This window comes from Molothrus aeneus, chromosome 5 (assembly GCF_037042795.1).
Source record: "Molothrus aeneus isolate 106 chromosome 5, BPBGC_Maene_1.0, whole genome shotgun sequence".
NCBI lineage: Eukaryota > Metazoa > Chordata > Aves > Passeriformes > Icteridae > Molothrus > Molothrus aeneus.
Window position 1 is genome coordinate 34,236,292 of NC_089650.1, and position 27,732 is coordinate 34,264,023.

The 27,732-nt window shown below is 38.1% G+C and overlaps 1 protein-coding gene across 4 annotated transcripts; it reads right to left on the reverse strand.

Moving 5' to 3' along the window:
• Positions 1 to 9,704: 9,704 nt before the first annotated feature.
• TMEM19 (transmembrane protein 19) lies at positions 9,705 to 23,810 on the reverse strand. Of its 4 annotated transcripts, none has more exons than XM_066550100.1 (7): positions 23,793 to 23,810; positions 20,465 to 20,615; positions 17,651 to 17,764; positions 16,092 to 16,229; positions 15,531 to 15,785; positions 14,261 to 14,470; positions 9,705 to 11,473 (listed from the first exon to the last, which is right to left on the reverse strand). In XM_066550100.1, the coding sequence occupies exons 2-7, from the start codon at positions 20,592 to 20,594 to the stop codon at positions 11,310 to 11,312; spliced, it is 1,011 nt and encodes a 336-aa protein (XP_066406197.1). In that variant the 5' UTR covers positions 20,595 to 20,615; positions 23,793 to 23,810; the 3' UTR covers positions 9,705 to 11,309. The 4 variants fall into 4 exon arrangements, with proteins under 4 accessions (XP_066406197.1, XP_066406196.1, XP_066406195.1 ...); XM_066550099.1 differs by lacking the exon at positions 23,793 to 23,810 and adding an exon at positions 20,871 to 20,941; XM_066550098.1 differs by lacking the exon at positions 23,793 to 23,810 and having other exon boundaries at positions 20,477 to 20,785.
• Between the last annotated feature and the right edge of the window lie 3,922 nt (positions 23,811 to 27,732).

Here is a 27,732-nt window from a genome sequence, read left to right on the forward strand (position 1 = left end):
CTCTCTCTAGTCATCATTTAGTGGTAAGAAAAACAATGGCTATGAAAAGGCTTCATAGTGCAATTTCCTCTTTCTCTGTCAGATAGTATTAATGCTGTGTTGTATGAGAAAGAAAAGAGGAAAGAACAGAGAATGCATCCAGGAGAACAAGGACTGGATTTCCTGGAGTAAGAAGCCACTGAACAGTGTTACATTCACACAGAATAGATTGGTTTCATTTCCTCCAGAGGTAAGGAAAGCAAACCTCTACCATGGTGCAGAGCCAAACAATGCATTTCCCACTGACAGTAGACTGCTGCAAGTAACTACAGTATTCCATCCTTTCTGTTCTCTCTGTGATTACTGATTTTGTTGTATGAGAAGTCCTGTACTTTCAAAACTTCAGTCACTAGTATTAAATAAAACTAAGAGGCTGATCTGGCTGAGAACAGAAACTCTGTCAGAGCTACCTGAAGTGTCACGTTTCACTGTAATCTCATATACAACTTTGTAAAATCTGTAGGTTTAATTATCTGTGACTGTTACCAAGTTGTTTTAATGGTATTAATTTGGGAAGTGTTTATTTTGTTTCAGAGAATTTGAGAAGAGAATGGCTCTTTTAGCTTCAATTTATTTTGCTTCCCCTTTTTACACAGCTTCCTAAAAACACTTGTAACAGACCTTCTGTGTTGCTGAACACATCTGCATGAGAAATGCCTTTCAAGATGTATTTTATATTTCATGAAGATACTACAATACTTTGTATGTTATTAAACCAAAACAAATTGTACAACTGTATCCATTGTCATGACCTTTGAACATTTCTCTGAAGACTACTGAAGTGTTTTATTTCAAAGGTGGTGTCATCTCTAAGAGTGAAAATAATGTTCTTCTTTCAGCTTGTAAGTAGATTTCCTTACAAAAATTTTAAATGTGTTAATTCCACTGTGAATTTAAGTGAAAGCAGTAGCTGTCAGTGGAGATACTTAAGTTGGTTAAACCTACAACAGCATAAACAGCACCTCCCAAGCTTCCAACACACAACTCATTTCTGGGACCATTATGTATTGAATATTATAAGGGTAGGAGTTGATTTGCAGATAATGTCAGTCTTTTTTTCTATTTTTTCCTTTGGAGAATATTTCTGAGCATAATTTGATACACTTGCAGAAAAATGTTCTGAAATTTATTTGATTTCCTTGGAAAAGAATCATAATACAAAATCTCAGCCAAATTGTGTACAGTCGTATAAGATCAATGTCCATAAGAGTACAAGATGTCCAAAATGGCAAGAAATCAGACCAGGGGAAAAAACCCCAACCTAATAATAACAACAAAAAACCCATTTAAAATGAACTTAATAATATTGTCTAAAAGATTCAGAATACAAAGAAGAAGAAAGAATAAAGGTGAAAAGCAAAGCGGGAAGGGAAGGGAAGGGAAGGGAAGGGAAGGGAAGGGAAGGGAAGGGAAGGGAAGGGAAGGAAAGGAAAGGAAAGGAAAGGAAAGGAAAGGAAAGGAAAGGAAAGGAAAGGAAAGGAAAGGAAAGGAAAGGAAAGGAAAGGAAAGGAAAGGAAAGGAAAGGAAAGGAAAGGAAAGGAAAGGAAAGGAAAGGAAAGGAAAGGAAAGGAAAGGAAAGGAAAGGAAAGGAAAGGAAAGGAAAGGAAAGGATGTTCTGATTTATAGAAATAAATAAAACATAGAATGTGTTTTGTACCTAAGAAACCATGCCAGCAAGGAACAATGTTAGTTTTTCTTGTAAAGAGAAAGAGTATTATTTTCTAAAAGTTCAGTTCTCCATCTTGAAGCGGCATTGTCTGCAAATGTCATTTCCCCCCAGGATAAGCAGTTCTGAATTCTTTGCCAATTTGTATTATGGTTTTCATACACCCACAGCAATGCTGAATACCATCCTCATGCAGTCCAGGCAGATCCCCTTCCTGAGAAGCAGCATCCTGGATGTCTGATGAGAACAGCAAACATGCTGCTCTACCATTAATTGACCCCTTGCTATTGGTGTTTCTACTTTCAGGAGCAAGGGCAATGTTCCAGCTCCAAAGGAGAGGCCCTAACCCTCTAAGAAAGGGTAAACCAATGGCTTATAAAGGTAATAGTTTTAAAGTGTCAGAGTTACAAAAGACAAAACTTCCCTTCTTCAGGAGTCTGTTTACTAGATGTATGCTATAACAGTATTAAGAATGAAAACATTAAAAAATGACCAAAAAAGAAAAAAAAAGGACAGAAATGAACATTTTAAACATTTTAAACACAAATTGGCAGACCAGGGAAATTCCAGAGGAAGGCAGAAGTGGTTAAAATTTAAAAAGTAACAATTGGACCTACACAATCATAAACTACCTAGAATAATACCAGTCATTGGCAAACCTTGTTTAAACAGTCATGCCAATGTTTTCAAACACAGAAGCAGGCAGGTTCAAGAATGGACCAACAGGGCTGTGCTCACTTCATGGGATATATAAAGAATGGAATTTGCACCAGAATAACTTGCTGCTGTGTGGTACAGCAGGAGATGGGGACATGAGTGGCACTGTAGGCTTCCTCAGACTCTGCTCAGGGTGAGAGAGAAGTGTAAGCAAGATCTTGCAGGGTGCTGACTGTGGGCCACAGCAGTAATAGGGAAGTTTTCATTTACTGGCTGATAAGGCAGCATATTTTCCAAGAGCTTCTATAAAGGAATGGAAACATAGAAAGGAAGTGTGGGTGCCAAAAGGGTTCCTCAGGGACATCCTAAAAGCTACCAGTTTCAGTGTAACTGAGCTTCAGCTAAGCAGTGAGGAGAGGATAGAAATGAGCTGCTGTGAGCAAAATGGGCCTGTTTGGAATCATGGAAACCTTACTTAATCACCTATTCATCAAAATCATCTTCTGTGTAACAGCAACCAGCCTGTCCATAGACCTACTCTTTGGCAATGGTAATTGCCTGTTGCACACAGGCTTGTACAGCCTTCTGTACACACAAAAGCCCTGATCCACCCATCTTCACCATGGCAGTCACAGCTTCAGCTGTGGGGAGGAGCAGATGATGACACAAAGAAAAGTAATGACACAAAAGAAAGACTAATAATTAAATGAAGCATTCAAATGTTATGTGTGCCAGTCAACAGAATCTAATGGAAAATTAGGTCTCATCAGAGAAACCTAAGATGACATTACAGTCTTTGGCTGTCCAAAGGTAAGGCCATAGCTGTACTAATTTTTTCAGGAGCTTGACTTAGTATCCATATGCTAACAATGGGAAAAAATTATTTTTTTATGCAATGAAAGACAAATTCATTGCATCAAGAACTAGATGAGCAGTTCAGAGTAGTTATTGGTGAGACAGTTGTCTTTGAAAATTGATGTTTCCTTCAGGTCCTTTTGGGTTTCCTAAATGGCCTGTAACGTAAATGTAAAATCAATGCTAATCAAACTTGAAGCGATATGGCACTCTCAGTGTGATACACAGTGACAAGAATGGGGTATCCAGCAAAAACTGTATAAAAAGCTGTCGTCTGAAAATGAAAAGTGGAAACATTGTAAGGAATACAAAAGTGTTACTTTCATAGTCCATGTAACAAATTAGATAGTCAAAACTTAGCAGGTATCTAAGTATATGACTGCAGCAAAAGGGCAGAGGTGATTCCTGGATATGAAATAAGGAATTAATGAAGAAGTTTTTAATCTCAGTGCATGGCACTGACAAAACTTGGACTGGAATTTGGCCCACAGTTTAAAAATAGGGCAGAGAAAAGGAAAGGGCTCACTTTGGTCAGCTCATCAGTGCTGTAGCAGGAACAGGCACAAGGAAAGAAGTAATAGCAGGAATCTAAAGCCAGACACATTCAGATTCAAAATGAAACACAAGTTTTTAAAGACCAATTACCAAGTGAAACAAATAATTCCTTATTTTTCTGACAGTTTTGCTTGAGGGGTGTTGGGTAGCATGGTGACATGAATTTGGCCTGATACAGATTGCATTTCAGGCAGTCCTCAGACCCAGTTCACAGGAGATTGACTATCTCTACCAGCTCTCACATCTAACAACAATTTCAAATAATTTTATTTTTTCAATATTGTATTCATCATATTCACTGCTGAAAAAAGACAGAATTATTAATGGCCCAAATGAGAACCACATCTCACTAAAATGTAGGTCCTTCAACTAAGCCTTCTAAAATTTAGAGGAAAACTTGTATTCTAAACATATACTTCATGGGAATTAATGGAGAAATCCCAAGATTATGCTGTATGGTTTAAATTGAAGCTAGTTATCCTAAAGTAGTCTTTAAAACAAGGAAAAGACTTAATAAACAATTTTTTAACATTATCATTCAACTCCTACCATTGATATAAAATATATTGCTGCACTCTTAAAATACATATGCATTTGCAGACACTTTCCTTTGTGAAGGGTTCCTTGAAGTGTTTTGCTCAGCAGACACTGGTGATGAGCAGGTAAAAAACCAGCAACAACAATTACATTGTCAATTATCACCCTTGCTCAGTCCTGCATTTTAAAATATTGTCTAAAGGACAAGTGACTGGACACTGGGATGATCGTGTAAACTCTTAAAGCAAGTGCTTTCCTTTCTGTGACTGAACAAATGGAATTGAATCAGCTAGCCTATTCCTTTATTCATAATTTCTTCCCTTAGAAATTTCGAATTAATGCCTTAAAAAGTGCTTCTTTTAATTACACCAAATAACCCAGTTTCAAGAAAGTCACATAGACAAAATGCAAAGAAGATTTTATCAAGGTCAAGTGCATATTACTTTCAGCAGAATACTTCCCCTAAAACCAACACATTCTTGCTGCTTTGACCAATGAAATATTTTCTTTTAAAATGTTTGTATTTTGTAGTTAGAAATGGTGAGGTGTAGAGATAGAAATATTGGTCACATTCTCTGTATAGAAAAATGCTTAAGTATAGAGGACTCCTGCCCCCATGCCTGAAGCAGGTGATGCCCCAGGGCATTGTGAGGGGCTGGGGGGTTACCCATGTCTTTTCAATTCTGCAGGAAAAAAGAAATCTTCTGTGCTGTCAAGAGATTCTGAACATGAATGGTCCCATGGGGTCGCACATTGCCTGATTAGATTCGGATAACATTTTTGAGAACGATGTTGTAACAAGCAGCAGCAGTGATGTTTCTCTGGCCAAAGCCTCCTGGGAGTGAGAGCACTACACCATTGCATTGTACCCCTGAACGGGCTGTTGGCCAACACAGGGTTATTTTTCTGCTTTTCAGCTTTCCCGTCTGAAAAATATTGGGAAGAAAGCTCTTCTAGGTACTCTTGGGTAGAGTAATAAAATAATACTGGTGTGCATCTGTCTCTGTTGTGCCTTGATATGGCCTCCCTCACACAGAACTTCTGGGGAAGACACTGAGGTGATTTTTTTAGAACTGCCTTCTAACCTTAAGGTAAATTCTGCATTAAATTCTCATATATATTAGGATACCATAGCACTCCTCAGAATCCTTAATGCAAAAGTGGAGCTCAGATTTCTGCAACTTTCAGCCCTAGCTGTCAGTTTTTGTGGGTTTACATTTCACTTCTCCCTAAACCTGGATGGGAAGGGAAACATTATAGGTCCCAGAGGACATAAAATAGTAGTTTTATATGACTATTTGCACTAGCAAAGAAAAATAATTGCACAAAATAGATCAGTTCTGTGTCATGCCCAGAAGATTAGACACTGACTTTGTACCTGCTGCTATGAAAAGAGTTGCTGTTCTGTGGTTCCTCTTAATCACAGTCAGTATCAGAGCAGAGCTGTGGACTCCAGTCCAGGAGTCGGGGTGGTAAAACAGAGAAAGAGATAAACAAAACTGGAATTAAACCCAACCTGCTTATTCCAAATAATGGCAGAAAACAAACACAAGAGGATAATTAACAATTGTAAAAGACCTTTAATGATTACAATTGCAAAGAACTAGGGACAAAAATCCCAAAATCTCCTGCATACATGCAGGAGTGATTTTTGGACTTGCAGACTCCATGACATAGGCACAGACTGATATGTAGGCATCCATTTTTTTGCCACTGGGGAAAAACCCCAAAATATATTATAAAAAACTTTCTTCATTAGAGAGAGGAAAGAAAAAGCTAAGGCATATGAACTTAACATCTAGATTACATTCTTATTTCAGATAAGTTCTGAACCCAAGGGAAACATTTGTTAATCTACTCCACACCAAACCTATTTGAACGTAAGTGGTTTATTACTCAAATCTGCAGGCAAACTATGTGAGAATATTTTTGTTCATTTAACTTCAAACTCTAAAGAACAGCAAATAATATTACACTTCCTTTTTCTTGGCTTTGGGTACTTTCTATGGTTTGGTTGATGGGGGATGCTTTTTTTTTTTTTCTGGCATAGCTTGGCACAAGCTAAATAAATCCACTACAGAGCTCCTCAAGTAGACACCACCAAGTGCAATGGTCAGATGCTGACACCCATGTCTTTGTTTTCTTATGGCACCTACCAAAAGACAGAGTTTCCAGAATTCAGAGGTGAGTAATACACATGTTTCTCATCCCAATGCATCATGAATCAGCTCCTTTCACTTTTTCATTTAAAATTATATTAGGATGGGACACCTAATGGAATGAGATGATGTGCACCTGTTGGGAGCACCATAAACCAGGACATTTGGCAGTTTAAGGCAGACTGAGACTGCTGCTGCTCTGGGGGACCATTCTATCATAGCAGCTTCTGACAGTGGAATGAATTCAGGACTTAGGAAGTCAAGTGAAACAATGAAATATCAGGAAAACAAGTAATAGCGACAAAAGAGTAGGATGACAGAAGTTCTTGCTTTTCTAGTACTGGGCTGAACTCTGCATAAGCCAACGCAGCAAGAGCCCTTTACCAAGGAACATCAGAACACAGTCACATGACTTTTTATGATGTCTTTCTATTTTCCCACCTTTGCAGCTAGGGCTGCAGCTGCAAAGACCTTACAAAAATAGCTACTGAAGATACTAAAGGGTATTAACAAATGAGCACCAGAAAACTTCTTACTGCTTTCTACTGATGTTTCTTCTAATTGCAGGATGCATTGTTTTTTTAAACTACTGTCATCCTTGCTAATGGTGTGGGTTTGAACCTCCAAGACCAATTTGGACAGTGATCACATTGCAGTATTAAACTCTGCTTTATGATTGTTTGAACAAAGCCACAAAAAAGGAGCCACCAGACAAGAGAGGTGCAAACAAGTAATGCAAGGCTTCCCAGGTGACTCAGCAGGTCCAGTCAGGTAGCTCCCTGCAAACAGGCAGTTGTTTCCATACTGGTGCAGTTCTCCTTCCCTCAGCATAGCTCAGGCTGGTTCTTCCACATTTTGGTTAATCCAGTCTTCACTTCTTGAATCTCAGCTGGACTAGCAAACACTTGTCCTTGCTCTAAAATGGCAAATCCCAGAACAGCACAAGCAATGCTGCTGGTTGGTCTGCTGTAGGAAGATACATTTAATATGAAGATATTTTCAAAGGGATATGGTGTATGACACTTGATTCATATCATCAGTCAGTCACAAAATGTTTCCTGATCAGAAATCATAATGGTGATCATGTACTTTCCTATGCATCCACCTTACTGTGTTTCAAGGAAAACTCTGACGTATAAGGATGTGGTAGAGTGCCCATCATCAAAGCTATTTAAAATGTGATTGGACAGATTGATTACTGCTAGATAATCTCACCAAAGATCCCTTTCCCACAAAAGGCTGGACCAGATGATCTCTCAAAAGTCCCTTCTCTAACCTGGGCTGTTCTGTGATTCTATGATTTAATTAGTGGTTGTAGTAGGAAGAGATTAAAATTGACTTTGTGAGATGAATGCTGTAGAAAAGCTACTGAATATTCCTGGTGGAATTTCTTCACTTGGAATCAAGTTTTATAGACTTGGGAGTACCCAAGTACAAGCTGCCATTTTCTCAGTAGCTTTGTTTCCACATTTCTGTATTCATCCTCATTTGGTATTGGCATCAATATTTACTGAGGGTGGCTGCAGGCTTGGGAGCACTGCAGGGATCCACATAGTCTGAGTGAATTCATGTACCTTCTCTGATTTATGCATTACAACAGGCACATAATTGTATCCCTGAGCTGCACCTTACCCCCCACCAGAAGCAGTGTTTAAATTAAAAATTATTATCCAGTTACAGCAATAGCCAGAGGCATACCTACAAAGCTTTAAGGGAATAAAATTCCTGTAAAACAGGTTAACTCCTGCATGAAGAAAAGTGACTTAATGCCAATTCAAAATTTTAGATAATGAGATGTAAAGAAAAAGCTGGATGGGGACCAAAGCACTGCTGGAAGAAACGCAGGGAAAACAAATCCTACTTACAAATCTGAGATGCCTGGTCCTAACAGATTGCAATGTGAATAGTGCCCAAGTTGGTTCTGTAAAATACCAACTGAATTTCATGACATTTCAGCCCTTTACTGTCAGAAAGTCAATCTGCAGAATCAGCTTGTTCTAATACCCCAGACAGGTGGTATCCCCCCTTTGTTTTTTACACCACTTTATTCTGCTGTCCCAGGAAACTGGGTAATGATGGACCACTCAAATGCAGCATGTGCAGACCCAAGACAATCTGCAGCTGTAACAATGAAATTGAAATTAAAAAGAATAGATACTGGTGATTCTAATACCAGTATACTTCAACAATCACAGCACCAAGTCTGGGTGAGACCTGGCTAAAGATTTCTCTCATGCAATTCTGTCAAAATTTTACTTAAACATCTATCACATCCACCAATCAAGCCAAGCAGGAGGACCTGTAAGTCACAATTGTAAGTGCTTCAATTAAAAAGTTTTTGAGTGTATTGCCTTGGTGCTGTGGAAATATTGATGTCACTTAATTATTAATGCAAAATCAGTGACAGAGGTATATACTACGGGTACCGATGGTTCTGAAGCTAAAGAATAATTCAAGTCTTTAAAGAATGGAATGAAATTTGTTAACTGCAGCAACCTATTTTCCAATATCCAATTGATCAGCTTCCTGCTTTTCTCTTAACTCCCCGTTTTTCTTTTTACTTCCTCCATTTTTTTTTCTCTCCAAGTAGCACTTGGACAGGGGCTATCCATCTGCTGCCTTGTGAACCCAGAAACTGGTCTTAGTGACGCACACCAAGCTACAGGCAGTTTGTCACATTCTGCTATTTCTTCCCTGTATCCCCCTACTCTCACCTCCACCTTCTCCCAAAGCTTGTCAGTTTACAGCTACTGAGTAATTAAATGTAACAATATCTGCCTAAGCTACACTCAATATACATGAAGTTAACACCCTCCTTTTCAGAGTTTAAGTGTGCTCATAACTTTCTGTACACTGGAAACTTATGAGTGGAAATTTCAAAAGCAACTCAAGTATCATAACTAAGAAATGACAAAAAAAATCCAAAAATATGGCCTTTGAAGATGCTAACTACAGGAATTCAGTGAGATCACATTTGTTCATATGATCACAGATCAAAGCATTTCATGCTGCTATGAATATGAAATCAGATGTCTTCTCACCATGGTAAGCTGGTTTTCAAATGGACTCAAAAAATAGTGAAAAAAGCTGACCATGTCCACTTCAGTGGCTGAAAGTACACTTCACTTCAGGAAACAAAAGAATATAAGAGTAAGGCATTTATCTAAAAAAAAAAAGTATCTTACAAAAATTTTACTTGCTCAATTCTAGAAACCACAACAGTATTAATAAAATCATAGAAGACAACTAATTCAGTGTTTATTTAGAAGCAGCATACGTCCAAACAGTGCATAAAATTCCCAAGTGTTTATTGTTACAGTTTAAGTGCATATATTACTTCCATAATTTTGTGCCCTTCCACAGGAACAGACATAGAGCAGCTACACAATTTGTTCTTTTCAAAAAGCTTTTACTACTTTGAGTTCTCATCTTCATAATAGGGTAATACAGTGAAGTAGTTCCAGTGATGAATTCCAGATCTATATAGACTACACTTCTAAAGAGTAAACTCAGTATGAAAGGTGTTAAAGTTTTTTAATATTCCCATAAAAGGTGACAAAATAAAAAAGTCAGTTGAATTAAGACAGGCAATATACACAAGACACTTGTAAAAAAACCCAGATGTTCAATACAAAATATTAATCTATGTTTAAGAAAAAAGGAAAAGCTTTTCTTAAGTTAAAAGTATGGGCCCACACTTCTGAATGTCAACGCAGAGAATGAGGGTATCTCTAAAGTTTAAATACAATCTGTACTGGCTACATTACTTCTGCAACTTTTATAAATGAATGATGGAAGACAGAATTACCTAACACAGGAACCTGAGCATCAAAAATTAAATTTCTATTTTTAAGTGGTTTATATGTGTGATTTCCCCCATTTGCAACAAGGATAACATCTGTAGTTTCTTTGCTGAGGCCATCATCTCTAAATAGAAGCCCCAGACAAAATAGGAAACATTTCCACTGCTGAGAAATAACTAAGGAGTATAGTTTGGTTAGAATGCCAAACACTATGGAACAATTCTATACTTATAGAAAAAAACATTAACTTTCTAAAGAGATGATTGTGAATCCACAACTCTCATCTTTAATTTTAAAGTATTTGATAAGTACCACAGTACTGACAAATCTTCATAAATATCATTACTTTTGAAATAAGTATGTCAAAAAAGCACAGAAAATTTTATTATTCTTACTGGAACAGCTTAAAGTTTCTACTTTAAATTTAGATTTTTGTTTCCAATGTTCATTTTTATCAAACCTATTCTCAGGGGAAGTGGAGATAGTATCAGGATAGAGAATAGGCAATAAGGCTGAATTCTTTCTTCCCTGCCCAAATACTTCCAAAAGACCTTACAAACTGTAGTTAATGAGAAATACCAGAATTCACCCACTCCATCCATGTTACCATTGCCTATATAAAGCTGCAGTGTATTTTGTGTCTAACTTGGATAATAGCCACAAGGCTCCATCACACTGATTGATATGGATTAGACTTCTATTTCCAGCTTCCTGCCTTTCCAGATGCTGGGAACTGGAGAGAATAGACACCAACACTTCAGCTCCATAAATGGAGAATAAATGAATCAAGTGCTTCACCTCACTTGGCAATGACCTACATCCACCTGAGGAGCAGCAAGAGCATTTTTGACAAAGCACCTTCCTGAGAGATGCTGATTGCCACATGAGGTTTACAGCCTTAACAAGTTGAGATGGAAAGTCCTTCGGCTCTTTGAATGTTTAAGATCCATCTCTTACAGAGAGTTCAACTGGATCTCTTTGGAGTCTCTGAGCAAGACTGAACATAAATTATTTGCATGCAGAAAACCTTGAACCATTTCAACCTCTTGGCCAGAAAAACCACGACATGCCTGGAAGCACCAGAGCAATGATTACAGAAGAAAAAAGATTTACGGCGTTGTTGTCTAATATAGGTTTTCCAGATATGTGCTTGGAGTCTTTTGTTTGGTGGTTAACAACCATGCCAATTGTCTGGTCAAAACCTGGGAAAAGATAAAAACTTCATTTTACAAAGCCAACTGAGATGAAGAGAAACTTAACAACCAAGTATATACACCTTCCTAAATTTATTTGACTATAACAGTGTTAAATCTCTGTAAGAAGATATCATCAGACTAAGCTAAATTACAGTTAGTTTAATTTGGTACCTTCAAAGAATGGGGTATAAATGCAGTATTTTACATTAGAAGTTACTTCTTTTGAGAAGTTACACTTCTGTCAAATCTTCTCTCTTTATGTAGTTTCACAGCAAAGAAAGGAATGAAACAAGTTAAATTAGAAGAGGAAAAAGCTGTTCCAAGTCACTCTGAGGCAAAGGATGCTGTTTTGAACAAAACCAACTTATTAGCAACATGTTTTCTGGCAAGAAGACATGTTTGTTTTAAAAAAAAATTATGGAAAGACCATTATTACTTAATCTGACAGAAAACAAGCTCCTAACAAAGGCTGAATTTATAAATTCTATTTACACAGCAATTTTATACTACCAGCAGCTAGAGTTTTTTCTGTAGTACTTAGGTAATTTCTTGCTCTGCCTTTGTATTATCAATACTTTAATATTACTTCATTAGGTATTACTGTACAGACACCATTATCCTATGTTTTGTCCAGCTGCACCATTCTGTATGCTGATAAAACCACACCAATCTAGAATGCTTGATCTTAACTCACACTGTAGTGAAGTGTAACTGGGTACGTGCACATGCAAGCTTTTAAGGTTGGAACATCCCAAATGAAATCAGTATATTTTATAATAATTTTTTTTCTTCTTAGATTTTACTTTCAACACTCACAACCTGTAAATTTCAAAGAAAGCTGCTACTTTAATAAAAAAAATTCTGCATCTCTGATAAAACTTAAAAAAACCCCACTACAAACCTCCCTGGCAGGGATATAGTTGATAATACTGTTTTGAAACATACATTTAAACCTGGCCTTAAATAATGCAAAAGAGCTATGGAAAAATCCAACTTCAAAGTCTAATAGCTTAACTCTCAACACTTGCTATGTTTTAGAGAGTAGTACTTTCTTTGAGGAAAAACTGGAATTATCTTTTTCTAAATATATGCCTCAATTGTACATAAAGTGTATATTCCAATCATGAACAAGTAGGTAAAGTAACAGTCCTTTTGTTAGCTTTGTTATTTACAGAATAGGTATAGACTGATAACATGGGCAAATTTGAATCTTATTCTTCACAGCTAGTCAAAGTTTTAATTAATAACTGTGTAGTCAGGGGTGGATTTTCTTTCAGAAACAGTGGGTATCACAGGCTATTAGGTACACCACATCTAGGAATATCACCAAAAGAAAAAACATTGACAGAAAGGATTAGCAGCATACTGTTAAAAAAAAGAGAGACAACTCTTTATTCCCACTGCCGTATTTATTGTTTTTCAAGATGCTGCAGAAACTAGAGTATTCCTTCTGAGTCCACACTGAAAAGGGAACAAAAAAGTGGGCTGAAGGAGAGACACAAATGAGCAGCACACATGAGCAGCACTGTATCACATCACATATATATCACAGCATGTACATGCACAACATAGTATACATACTCCAGCAATGCTTTTGAATTCACAAAAGAAACTGTGTAACTTGCATGCTGTCCCTGCTGCAGCTAAAAAGGTAAATTGCTGAGCATGGAAAAAATACATGAAATGCAGAAGAAATAGATGCTGATAAATGCAGGCATGCATTAGCTAGGTTTACTCCATTCTCTTAATGCATCTGCCTCATTAGGAGCTTGAAACATTGTCTGAGTGCTTAAGTGTTTCTTGCTCAGGACAGAAATATCTAAAAATTCATCAAATAGTTAAACGCTCCGTTGTATTTTGAACTTTAATGGAATTACAAAGAATGGAGCATAAAAAATGCTGTATAGCCAAATCCAGAGCATCAACAACAGTTGGTGGATCTCACTGTAAAGGCAGACCTAAAGGATTTGTGTCTCTGAGGCAGTTCATCTGCACATTCACACCTTGACTTCCAATTAATAAGTATACCAACAATGAAACCTGGAAACTTAAGTTCTCTCTGTAAACAAGCTGGTAAACACAACAGTGTCACATATGGTTTCTAAACAATTTTGAAACATAAGTTTACAGCTTAGCCTAAAGGTTGTCTGTAGTGTTTATCCACAGGCAATGAGTAAACACTGAAATAATTTAGAACCAGTCAGTCAATATATTTTTTAAAAATGCATATTGTCTTTTTATTTAAAGTCACAGCTAGTTTGTGATAAGCTTAACTTATAGGAAACAGTGCTCTGTATTATAGAGCTTCTACAGGAAGCAGTGAAAAAAAACAGAAGGTAAACTATTGTTCACTTTTTCTTACTTAATTCTTACATTTGAGCCTATTGCTAGGACTTCAAAATTAGGAATGGAGCTTCTGCAGTGACAACTTAATCCAAGTAAATGGATAATATTAAACTGACATTCTTTCTTATAAAATGTTACTATAATTAGACATATAGAAAAGGAGAGGGCACCAATTGCTTCTTCCAAGCTAAGTTGTTGGGTATCTGTGTCTCTTTCAGTCATCAACATGACAAGAAGCTACAATAAACAAATCAAAATGTGGAAAAGGGCCAACCACCTTCGCTCCTTTTCATTACTATGTCCATTTGCTCCCTTTGTCCTTCACGCTGCTATTTATGTAATCTTTCTATTTAAAAATCATATCCTCAGCCCTTCTTGAAGTTCAAGTCAAATTTTAAGTTACATTGGGAGAGAGGGAAAAAAAAAAGAAAAAAAGAGGACTCTTACCACTGTATTGCATCGTAGCTCCCAAATACGAATCAACAATTGATCCCAGTAGGCCAGCTGCTGCACCAAATACTATGATGGGCCATTGTGGAGCAGATATTTCCAGATCACTCACAAAAAGGAGTTGAGTTATAAAGTAGGCTATACCTACTGTCATGCCTCCAAGAAAACTTGAGATCAGGCCCACTAAAGTAACTGCTCCATTAGTACCTAAACCAAATAAAGTATAGCTGATTTACAAACTGATTTTAAAAGACTTGTGATAACTTAAATGTTTTACATGAAATCCAAACTGCTTATAGTGACCTTCTCCCCTTATATCTACTGCAGCTTTTTACAATTCCCATTATGCTGTTGAGCAGCTTAGCCTTCACCATTACTGCCTGTTACTACTCCTTTCCTGTCTCTAGGGCTAGTTCTCTAGAAATATTCACCATCATTAAATTAAATAAAACTACACAGCACACAACTCTCAATGTCACCTGGTATTTGTCTGCTCTAGGAAGTGGTGGGGTAATACAAGAAGAGATTTGCTCAAGAAAATCAGACCTTGAGATGTACACATTAAAGCAATGCCCTCTTTCAGAAGCAGTATACGACATGTTTTACCAGCACATTTAAAAATAAAAGAACTAAATCCATAAACAGAGATGTTTGAGAGCTAATTGAATAAAAATCTGAGGAACGCATATAAAGAAAAAAAAATTCCCATGCATTTAACTCCTATCCAACAAGATCTGTACCTCTGATCAATTTGTCAGCAAGATTCAAAAAAGGCATATTGCTTTAAAGCAGCAATGACATCCACCATGGAGACAACGTTTGACAGACAGAAAGTTCACTTTATTCACCCTTGGTAGGATATTAAAGGAAATGAGTGATTTGGTTATGAAGTGAATTTTCTGTACTGTCTCTGTTGAATATATATGTATTCTACTGATTAAAATAATGCCTGAAAAATATCAGTTGATAACTTGTATTATTCATATTAGCAGTATAAACTCTTTTACTATTGTCAGAGATTAAAAGTGACAGCATTCAGAATAATTTTTGCTCCATGGTTGCTATGCACGTGCATCTCATCAACAAGATCAGAAGAAACACAGTTGACTATATTCCATTTCAGAGAATGCATTCCTGGTAACCTTTTCAAATCCCAGATTTCTAATATTTGTTTTTCTATGTCTTTCTTGGAACTTTTCAAGTTGGATGCATAATTCAAAACAGATTAACAAAATATTAAGAACATGTAGAAGAGGTAACACCTTACCTACTGGAACCTGTTCCCAGGTTGTTATCAATCTTGGTTTGCTTTTACTCATAACACTACCAATCTCTGAAGCCCATGTATCACCAGCAGAGCATGCCAAAGCTCCCAAAAGGGATAAGCACATCCATGATGCTGTGTATTCCTTTGAAAAGTCAATAGGAATTTCACCCGGTCCATTTTCTATCATATATAAGAGAGCCAGCTCAGTAGGAACACCACCATTACAGAATACCTGAACCCAATTCCTCTGGCCACCTGAAGTACAGAAACTGAATTTTAGCCATTTCAGGCAACAGCATGAGGCAAAACCAAAATAACGCATATATAAAGTTAAATTTAAAAAGACAAACATTCAAACCAGAAACTTTATGGCAATTTATTAACAGAACAGAAGCAAAAGCAAAGTGGCTTGCTAATATTCACAGGGAAAGGGCAAGGGGAGTCTCAACAGTGTTCCCTATTCTAGATGTTACATCTCATCTGACCCTTTGAAAGGAACAAGAAACACGCGGTATTTATTCTCTACAAGGGATCTAAAAGAATTCAAGTATTTTGGCTTACCTTCTTTGTATTCTGAATCTATTTGTTTCTTTATATCTTTTTTCCACTTGGTAAGTTTTGAAGAAGTAACAAAAAATACAAACAAAGAAGAGAAGAAACTGTAATTTGCGACTGTAAGGATAAATCCAACCACCAGTCCTATGAAGAAAAAAGAAGTATCTAAAGTTCCTTCATGTAACAATGGTTGTTTTGCAAAGCAATTAAGTACTTCAAATTTTCTGAATATGAAGAGTATCTTCCTGATAAACCTAAGAACAATCATACAATAAGGGATTCTATTGAAAATTACTAATTTTATTCTAACTGCTGAAGCATGTGATTTTTAAGACCTTTTGCCACAAATCAGTTATACTGTGCAAAAATAAAAGAGAAGCAATAAAATCCCCAGAATCCAAAGACAATATAATTGCAATTCAAGTACTCTGCCTGAAGAATGTTATTATTTTTATAAGGAGCAAATATATATCTGTGGCTGTGTCTCTATCAGCAAGTTTATCATCAGTTTAGGTATTGAATCCCACATCCAAGGTCTCCAAGATAAAACCCTTCTCCAAATCTTAGCAGATGCTATTTCTCTATTCTTTTCTTTGTTAGTTTCTGATTTTTATTATACCTCTTTATTTCTGTAATTTTTTAAAGTATTTGATCTCCTTGATGCAATTCACTTTTATGTCCCCTTTCACAGGGGAGGCCTAATTTCACTCCTCACCATGAGATTACAATTCTAAAGGACTGAAAGAAAAATGGTTGCATTTAAGAGCAAACGCCAGTATAAATCGGCTAGCAGAGCTGTTAAGAGGTCAGAACATAAAAGTCAGAAAGATTTTTGTCAGTGTAGAAAATGCTTCCCTTAACTCTCACAGACAGAAGATTTGCAAAATGGGTGACAAGGGAAGGAAGGACTTGAGGCCCTGTTTTACTCCACTGAACATCAATTCAGGCAATGTCACAAGACAAGGGTGAATCACCTCACCCTGAAACGTTGCGTCAGATTTCAATAAACACTATTGTACACTACACTGGGCTTTTCATCATGTGGTCTAGAAAAACTTTTCAGAAACAGTCATTTGTTCTTAGTGAAGTACAGATTTAATTTTCTCATTTTTGCCAGGCCAAAAAATGCCTAGAACTGCTTCTATTACCGAAAGGGGAACCATACAGAAAAGAGAACCGATTTCCCTCCACGCAGGAAGGCTGCTGACATGATCAGTTTAGGGTCTTTCTTTACCACTACCTCTGCCATTTCCTTGATTCTCTGTGAATCCTTCTATATGTTAAACTAAACCATGTGATTTAACTGCATACTGTACTGAAGTTTAAAAGAATCTTCCAGGTTTATATAACTATAATAGTATTAATCAAATCAATTACGAACAGTAGCACAGGGTTAACTTGACTGTTTAAACAGGCATGAGAAAAAAAGCCCAGTATGAATCTGGGGTATGTATGCTTACATTTATATTTTATTACAATAGAACTATGTGAAGTCTTAAACTGCAAACAATAAAAAGGACCTTTAGTTTACCAAATGTTCAGCTTAAGTCTCAGAAAAAACATACCTCCCAATGCACCACTGTGATCTAGACTCTTCTTCTTAAACCCCTGTGTAGCAATAATTAGTGGAACCAAGACTGAAAAAAGCCAGCGCCATGGAGAAATGGGTCGTAAAGTACCTGATAAATGAAATAACAGGGTTACACATGATCCTCATAAAGCCTTTATGTCTTCATGTCTGAAAAGTCATTATTTCCTGATACATACTTAAATTTTGATCTTAATAGAGATTAAAACTTTTCATCCTTCAGAGGAAAGATATTCATATGGACAGAAGGACAATATATCTGCAGTTATCTACTCAATCTTGCCATTCAGCTATCAAAGAAAATATATTTACTGAACTGAAATTAATTACCAAAAAATAGCAAAATGTGACAAGAAATAAATATGGTGATATTTTCCATTCTAAAAGGGATTTATGAATCTCAAAAACTAACATCTGAATTTACTGTGACAAAATTCCACTACCAAAAAAAGCCAAGCAAGACAGTCTGCTAGGTGAAAGCAGTGTGACCACTTTATGAAACACCAGCCCTGTCAGTTCTTCTGAAAGATGATCTAAGACTCTTAATCTAAGGCTCTTTAAAATATACTTTGAGCTGATTACTTTCTCAGCAAGATTTGAAGTGACAGTTTCAGTTTGAAACACACAGAAACTTCTAAAAGCTAAAGTAAATAGTTAATGTAGGTTTTGAAAGAAAATCTTGAGAAGTTATTATATCTCCTATACAAATACAAGACATCAAAAATCTTGCACTCAAGTAAATCTCAATCTTGTAAAACAAAGATTTCACAGAGGCACAGAGGCTTGTCTTGCTGGAAAGATAAACATGATGGTTTTCAGCAAGAACTTTTGTGTCATCAGTACCCCCACCTCTGCACAAACACTGGCTCCCTGGTGCAAAGCAGGACACAGTAAAACACTCATTGCACTGTAAAGATTCATAAAAAAAAAAATTCTCTTCTGTGTACTGAAAAGCCTCAAAGCCATAGTAGGTGAGCAAGGGGGGGTCTTGCAGCCCAGGGCTGAGTCAGAAATTCATAAGACGAACACCAGCTGGGTACTAAGAGCCCTCCAGTGCTGTAGCCTGGTATTGCTGATCACAAACCAAGGCAGCTCTTGGTGCAAACTTGAGTGTAAGCAGTACTGGAACACAAAGGGGTTCCTTTTCTTTGGCTAACAAACAGAATTTTCATATCTTCAAGGTCATTTTTAAACTAAACCTTTTGGATTTGCTTGTAGGAGAGAAAAGTATTTGTATTAAATTACTAAGTAAGACTTACTAAGTAAGACTAAGATCTATAATAAAACAATTAATTGACACTGGCTTCACTAACATCTGGCCCACTGTTTGGTGCTTAAGAATTACTATAAACTGTACATTAATAAAAGTACTTTTGTACTATTTTTGTATTTATATTACAGGCTGTGAATTCACCACTTTTATGGGCTGAACCATTTTAAGCCCATTAACTATTGTACGTTTAATTTACCTCCTTGAAAAGCCAAGGTCTTTCCAGTCTCAGGCAAATGAATAACAGAAGTTTTATGTCCTTCTTGTACCATAACCATTCCCTACAAAAAGGAGGATTTGTCCACAGTCTTCTCCTTTCTATCAGGCCCGGTCCTGATTTAGCTGGTATCAGGTCTCTCCACGCTATACTGTAAATTCCCACTCACTTATAAGAACAAGGACTAGATATCCTAATTGTCAGAAAAGCTCTACCTTTGGAGAGCAGACACACATAAATGAAGTTGCATGTTTAAATTCCACTTGGGTATTGACAAATGACACAAATAAAACCTGGTTGTGAAGCCTGCTTCTGCATACCTTCTACACATCTGGCATCTCACTACAAGCCAAACCAGAAGTATGCAGACAACACAGATTTAATGCTGTACCAGAAGTAACCCATCCTAAATCACTGAAAAACACTGAGCAGAGATATGCAACTGCCTCTACAAAAGTCACCTTATACTGGTGGGGTATTTATTGTAGTTTCTTCTGAACCCAGGGTGTTACTAGGCAGTTGAAGGTGCTCATACTCTATGCACTTTCAGCAATACTGCAATGACACTGGAGCTCTTCCAGCATCAAACCAGCTGGGGTCTGAATGGTAAGTCTTTACCTGTCTCAGAAACACAGTTGAATTCTTCTAGGCATAAACTGATACTGCAGGCAGCATCAGCTGCTTTTGCACACTGCTGTAAGAGTAGCCCCAGAGCCGAAAAGAGAGACTACAGAGAGGACTTGTGTCCCTGCAACTGCACACAACTAAGTCACAGCCAGCCTGAGCAGAAAGCTGAGCTGACAGTATACACCTCAGCCAGCCACTTCATCCATACATCCCTATCTTCTTATACCATTTCCCGTTTCTCTGTTCCTCGACTAAGGAAGTCTTCCTGCATGACCTGTTCTGCACGTTGCAGATGTTGCTGATTCCTAAAACAGTTCTGAAAGCTGTCACACTCTTCCCATGTTGTCACGTATTTCCCCTGATACAGAAAGACCTCTGTCATCTCAGCTTTTCCTTTCACTTCTTAATTTTTATTTGCTTTCTTTTGGAGAAAGACATCACAAAGGACACCAACATTTTAAATTGTACATGATCACTGGGCAGAGCTGCAAGTAAGCGGCTGTCAGCGTCTTCTAAAGCACGATCACCTACTGTAAGAGGTGAGTTATCAGCTCTACTGACTAAGGAAGGGGCTGTGCACATCCCTCCTCCCATTTTTGTCCCCTGCCTAGAGGGGCCGGAGGGGAGGGTTCGCCCGTGGCCGTGCCATGTCAGCCTCTCCCGGCCTTTGGACTCACCGTAGTACGTACTTGCAGTCATCGACACGATCCAGAACGCCAGCGAAATACAAATGAGCAAGTTCAGGATGACCATATTCGCCATCATCTTGAGGTATTCTCTGAAGAAATCCTCCTGGTAATAGGACATGGGAATCAAGAAGGACAACACCTGATGGGAAAACACAAGGCGCAGGGCATCAGCGACACCACCACCACGGCCACCACCACCTTCTTCTCCTCTTTCTCCTCCCGCCCGGCCGGAGCCGCGGCCGGGCCCGGCCCGCACCGCCCCCGGGGCGCTGCCGGGAGGCACCGAGGCGCTCATGGAGAGGCTGCTGCGGCCACCTCGGCCGGCCCACGCCGGGCTGCGCTGCGCGGCGCCGGGCGGCCGGAGGCGCTCGCACCGCCCGGCCCCGTCACCGACCTGTTCCCGGGGGCCGCGGGCGCCGCCACCATTCCGCCCCGCGGCCTCCCCGCGCATGCTCCGACGGCAGCCGCGCGGGCCCGCCCGCGCCTGCGCCGCAGCGAGGGGGCGCTGCGGCTGCGGCTGCGGCTGCGGCTGCGGCTGCGGCCGCGCCGTGAGGAGCTCTCGCTGGCCTCGGGCGGGGGTGGGGTCGCGCCCCTCCGACAGACGCTGCCAGTGGAGATCCAGTTTGCGAAATAAAACCAGGAACGACACGCCTGTGAAAGGCATGAAGTCTGTGGATAATTAGTGAGACCAATGAGTACCTGGATGAGGTTTGAAACTTGTTGGAGCACTTCGAAGTTCCTTAACAGCAGAAGAAAGAGACTTGAAACGTTTCCTAAAGTTGACTTGGGATGAAAACATGCCAAACCTGCCTGGTGGCTTTTCTTGGGGCACGTCAGAATGACTCCCAAAACACTCGAGTTGAAAACAAGCTGACATTAGCTACGGGACAGACTGCACAGCTCCCACTTCCACACATCAGAGCTTTGTCAACAAAGCACAGTAAGAGGTGAAACTTCACAACTTCGCAAAAATCCATTGTTTTGAGGCAGCAGCCTCAAAATAAACGAGAAATAAATGAAATAAATAAGACTTCAGGCATCCCGGGAGATAATGCTGAAGAAGCATTTAAGCATTCAGTGCTTGATCAGTGGAACATAGACCAAAACCTTCAAGTGGTACAGATGAGTCACCTCATGAACATCAATAAATAACATCAGCTGCTTCTTTCCTATGGACTTGTAGCAGCAGCAGCAGAACAGAATATTTATTTAAATATTCAGCAAGAGGCAGAGTAATACAAAAAAGGACAGGAAAAGATCTTTGATACACAAGAGAAGTAGTTTTAAAGCTAGAAAATGCAAGTGAGCAATCTTGATTTAGGAGATGATAATTTCCTTACCGAATTTGGGAATAATTCTGGCTTGTGGAACCCGTTTATTTTTGAAGCATGTTCTCTTATTTTCCATTTTCAGTATCTGGAGTAGCTTTCTATCAAGGTGTGAACACAGTCCATGTGTTCTTTTTCTCTCAGAAAAAGAACATGATTCATTTCTCTCATAAACTTGGATATATTTTCATGTTATTGTGAAGGAAATACTCAGTTATGACTCAGAGCTGCTTCTTCAAATGTTGTCTAAACTAAGAAACTTACTCCTTAAAGACTTACCTGATTTTAGCTGAAGAAAGTAGGCCTATTCCAGAGGCTAAAGTTAATACTTGGGTGTTTACAATGTATTTTCTCCAGGCAATTAGAGACAAAACTTGGATCAGGTGCCTTAGACAAGGCTTTATCTTATTTTCTGCTATATTTATTGGTAACAAATACTGTAACACCCATAATTATCTCAAGTAGAGATACCTAAAACAGTAATACTAATGTAGGAGTACTGATTTTGATATATCTAGTCTTCCCTCTTACCTCCCAAATTTTCATTAAATATCCATCTGAGGTCTGAATTTGAGATCTAACAATCAGACACTCAGTAGCTGGGCTGCTTTGTAAGAACAGGACCTTTCGAGAATAGCACTGACATGACATTGCTTAGGCTCCTCTGCAAAAATCTAACTAGTTAAGATTTTCAACCAGAACAAGATCAACTCTACTTAAACTGATGGCTGAACAAGCAGCTGCTTGTTCTGGTACAATGAACTCCCATAAACGTCCTCATTCAAATACATCCTTAACTGTAATAAGTTTTTAAATGTAATTTATTGCTTACTTTTTGTTTTCTAAACTGTAACAGACTGATACTGGAATATCTGGTGGAGAAACAAATGTTCCTGCAGGAATCCTAGAGCCCTGGCTGTTATGTGTGGTTCTGTAAAACTGTGGGATTCTGATTAATGGTAACACACAGGCTGGTGTGAAGAGGGACCAGGTTTGTGGAGCTCTAAAGGACTCTTCAGCTTCCTTCACAGATCCCATCCCTATGTGAAGTAGCACTTGGCACTGATTTAGGGACATACCAGACTATTGCACTGGTTTATCTACAGACCTTGTCTCTTGGCTTAAAGCCAAAGGTGCTGCTGCTGCTGGAGTTTACCTGAGCAAGAACAGCAAAAGGGACCACAGCTCTCCACTCCTGGTGTGAGAAAGGTGGTTCTGGTCAGGAAATGTCTAACAACCAGTGCATGAATAATGTTAGCTTTGACTCCTTTTTCAGCTCTGAGTCTTTTGTTAAATGTGGCTTCATACATCCTTCTTCCAGTGTTTCTGATTGCCAACAAATTTTCCTGCAGTATCTTGGTACACATTAAATGTTGCAAGTGGATTAGAAAACGAGGAAGAAAGGCATGCAAAATTAGACTTCTTTCTACATTTGGAAGCTGAAAGAAGTAGCTACAGTTTTGAAAGTAATGTCTACAACAGCTCAGTAATTGCCCCATATATTGTGTTTAAACTACTCTTTTCTAGACGTTGCCCTTTTTTCACTAGGTCCTGTAATAATGATAATAATAACACCACTACCACCATTTTTAATTAGTAAAAGCTGCATTTTTAAAAAACTTAAATTGCCATCTAGATGCTTACAATATTATGAATACAGAATGAATGTATTTAAAAAGCCATCCTGAAACAGTCAGAAAATATTTAATATTTTCTGTATTATATTTAATACATGCAATACATTCATTTCATAGTCAGTTTTTACTTATAACCCTCCCCTGATTCCTTATTCACACCTAATAGTAGTGATAAGCTTGAGAATTTAAAAAACAGCAAGAAACAGTTGCTTACAACAAATAGACCTGAAAGCTTTTCCTCACCCTTTCCCATCCAAATTCATATGTGTAATAAGAGAAACATGAGAAGTTTAAAATAAAAAAATTGGAATTATAAGCTACCCAATATTTAGAAGAAGAGTTTCTTCTTACCTTTTACCTAAATGTATAGGATACAAAGCACTGCCAGTGCAGTCTCTAGGAGAAAAAAAAAAAAAAGAAAAAAGTAAGATTTAATAAGAGGCAGGAATGTGAGATTATTAAAAGCAGCACAACAGAAAGAAGATAAGAAGATGTTACTGTACACAGCATGCTAATAACTCTTTTACACTCATTCTTTTCCTAGGAATTTAGTAGATTTGCCATAATACAGCATAACATTTCTAAACTTTTATGACAATTTTAGAAGTTGACTTTCTGACTTATTTTTTTTGTATCTCGGAGATAGAACTTTCCAGCTGTCTTCACTGCTTAAAACATTATTCACACTTATGCTTGATAGAGTGCATTATGAATAATATAGCTTGAAAGTTAAATACTAATTTAAACATCTTTTATTCTCCTTTGTTAATCTTGTTTTCTCAATAGAACAACAACAACAAATAATCTTGTTTTCTCAATTGTTTCTTCTTTGATTGAAGACAAAATACTGTTCAATACATGAAATTAAAAATCTGTAAAAATTGTTAACATTACATTAAGTATAGCTGTTCACAAGGGCCTTGAATAATATTCACACTCTTAGAAAACACAACATAGTAAGACTGTAAAATTTCATGCTGATAATGTACTTAGATAGTTACAGGAAACAGAAGGGGGAAAAGTTATACTGCAGATGAATATTCATCTTAAGTAGAGCATTCATAATTAGTAGTCACCTATGAAAATACCAACCAAATTGCAAACAGTAATTTTCATACCGAGGGAGTTGCTATACAGATGAATTCCTAACATTTTTGAGGCAGTTAAAAATGTCAGTGCTTAACACTACAGCAAAACTATTCATACCAGGATTTGGATTGTGGACTACAAAGCAGCAAATGAAGAATAAATATCCAAATTGCTTACCAAAAAAGAAAAGAACCTAGAATGAAGCTTTAAGTATTAAATTTATTAAATATGTGTGGATAGGCTTTTGCATTGTGTTAAATGAATGTATCCAAGGACAATGACACCAATTAAATTTATTCCTAGTAGCCTAATTGTCCTTTTTCTGGTCATTTATTACAAATGACCCAGCTTTTTACTATGTGTTTATGCTGTGTTTTTCTACTTTATCAAGTAGATAAAGGAAAGAACCAACATATTGAAAGTGGCATATGTTCAAGATTGTGATATCTTTAGTATATTTGCATTCTACAGAGAATGAAGTTAAAGAATTAAACTAGAGTGTAAAGATGTGTTAATGGAAAAAAAAGGTTCAGCAGTGGGTAATTCAGTAATGGGGAAGGGTAACAGTAAGCAAGGCAGGTAAAGATCTAAAAGGACTATGCACAAGGAATGACCATCTTCAGTCATGGACTTGCCAAGATGGGAAAGAGGCTTTAAAGTTGCCAGGGGAGGAGAACCTCTTTTCATCCTAGTCCCACTGGTTTGATGCCAGTGCCCCCACAAGAGATGCCCAGAACCTGGAGGAGGATCATAGTGATGCCTAAAGATTTTTAGCTTCTTTATGTATTTGTAGCTTTGTAGATTTTATTATGTAACTGTATAGTTTCTAGCACTTTCTTACACTTTAGAACAGTAGTTACCCTTTCTCACACATTATGTCACCTCCTTGAAATGCTGTTTGGTCTTATTTTCAAGGAAAAGGATTTCCAACAAGGACAGCTTGTTTTGCACCAGCACCTGGGAGATATAACAAGATGCAGGGCTAAGAACCCCTTGGAGTGACTCCAGTGGGGCAGGTCCAAGGGTGGGTTACCAGGACAACCAGTCTCCCATTGGATGTACTAGCTACATATACTAATTAGTTAAACTTCTAAAAACTGTGAAAATTTGATGCTGCGTGTGCACATAGGGATAAGCGTTCCTTGAAAGACTACTCTTTATGCTATCCATTCTAATATTGTTTGGAAAGTTTTTCTTCTGATTTTAGGCAGCAATTGGTTAGCAGGAGAGCACCTGAAGAGCAGCACAAAGGAATTCCAGCCACTCCAGCCTGTGAGTTGGTTTCATTGGGGGTCCCAACTTAAATGGCTCTATGAAAACACACACAGCATGGGGAATAAAAAACAGGGAGTTAGAGATGCACATGGCTGCAGGGCTACACTCTTACTGGAACCATGGAGATGGTGGGATGGCTTTTGTGAGTGGTGTTAGAATGAAATCATACCAGAAGGATGCATCTCTTCAGCAACAGATAGGAGCACCCTCATTTCACAAGCTCTCACCTTCCCAAGGGACTTCAACCATAACCATATCTATTGGAAGGACAACACAGCAGGCTATAAGCAATACAGGAGGTTCCTGAAGTGTGTTGATGATAACTTCCTTCTCCAAGTGACACAGAAGCCAACAAGGAGAGGCTCTTCGCTGGGCCTCGTTCTCACCAACAAGCAGGGGCTGCTGCAGCACGTGATGATGCTCAAGGGCAGCTTTGGCTGTGAGTGACCATGGAATGGTGGCTTTCAAGATACTTAGGGCAGCAAGGAGGGTGCACAGCAAGCTCACTGCCCTGGTCTTCAAGAGAGGAAGCTGGTCTCCAAGGGTTGGCTTGGTAGAGTACCACTGACTGGCATCAGAGCTGCATCTCTGCTGTATGATGTTAGTCATGTTATTGTCTATGCAGAATTACAGCTATGCAGAGAACAGGACTGGCTGGATTTCAGATTGAGATAACTTTTAAATTATTCAGAATCATTTTGTTACATACATTTTTATCCTGAGAAAACTCATGTCCTCCACATCTGTCACAGCAAGTAGGTGTAACTTGTCATACATAATGATTCAAATCAGCAGTTTAACTTGCTTAGGCAGACTGAGAAGCAGTGATGGAACTATGCACATATATATTTTTCCCACACTGGTCATAGTTAGATTTTAGGGTCCTGTTGGGGTTTAAACCCAGTTGGCAACTAAGAACCCCACAGTTACTCACTTAATTCCTCCCCACCCTGGTAGAATGGGGAGGAGAATCAAAAGCAAAACTTTCAGATTGAGATAAGGACCGTTTAATAATTGAAATTTAAAAAAAGAAGAAGGAAGTAATAATAATGACAGTAAAAAGGAAAAACAAGTGACAAACAAAGCAATTGCTCACCATCTGCTGACTGATGCCAGACACCATCCCTAACCACAGTTAGCCCCTCTTATAGGTAACTCCATCAGTTTAGGTAACAGGGCAGGATGGTCGACAGTGTTGAATATCCCTTTTGCCAGTTCAGGTAAGCTGTTCAAGGTATGCTGCCTCACAGTTGTTTTGGGTTTTCTTGTTGTCATTGTGGTTTTTTTGGTGGGGTTTTTGTTTGCTTGTTTGTGGTTTTGGTTTTTTTGTTTAGGTTTTTTTGTCTGTCTATGGTTTTTTGTTTTGGTTTTTGGGGTTTTTTTTTTTTTGTTTGTTTGTTTTGTTTTTTGGGCTTTTTTTTGGCTTGTGTTCCACCTCACTGTCAGAGCAAGAGACCAAGAAAGTCCTTGGATAAACATAGCTTAGCAACAACCAAAACACCAGGGTGTTATCAACATTATTCTCATACCAAATCCAAAACACAGCAATGCACCACTACCAAGAAGAAATTAACTCTATCCCAGCCTAAACCAGGACAGATGTGTGGCTCAAGAGCTCTGTCATAAGTACATTTAGGTTCTTTAGCAGACAATTCTAGTAAATGCTGCTAAAGATTTAAGATTACTAACTTTCATTGTGATTAAAATAATTTGTAAGAGATACTGGGAGGTGAGGGGGTCAACCAAAGCTACATCTACATATGGAATAAAATCTTAATAAAAAGATATTGCCTCCAGGTTGTTAGTGACCAGGCCTGGATTCTTACAAGCTTGCCAAATATTTTTAATTTTTTTTTGTGTGTCTTGTTATCAAGATTGAATGTCATGAGCTCAAAAAGAGATGTCTGAATGCAGACATGATAGTTTT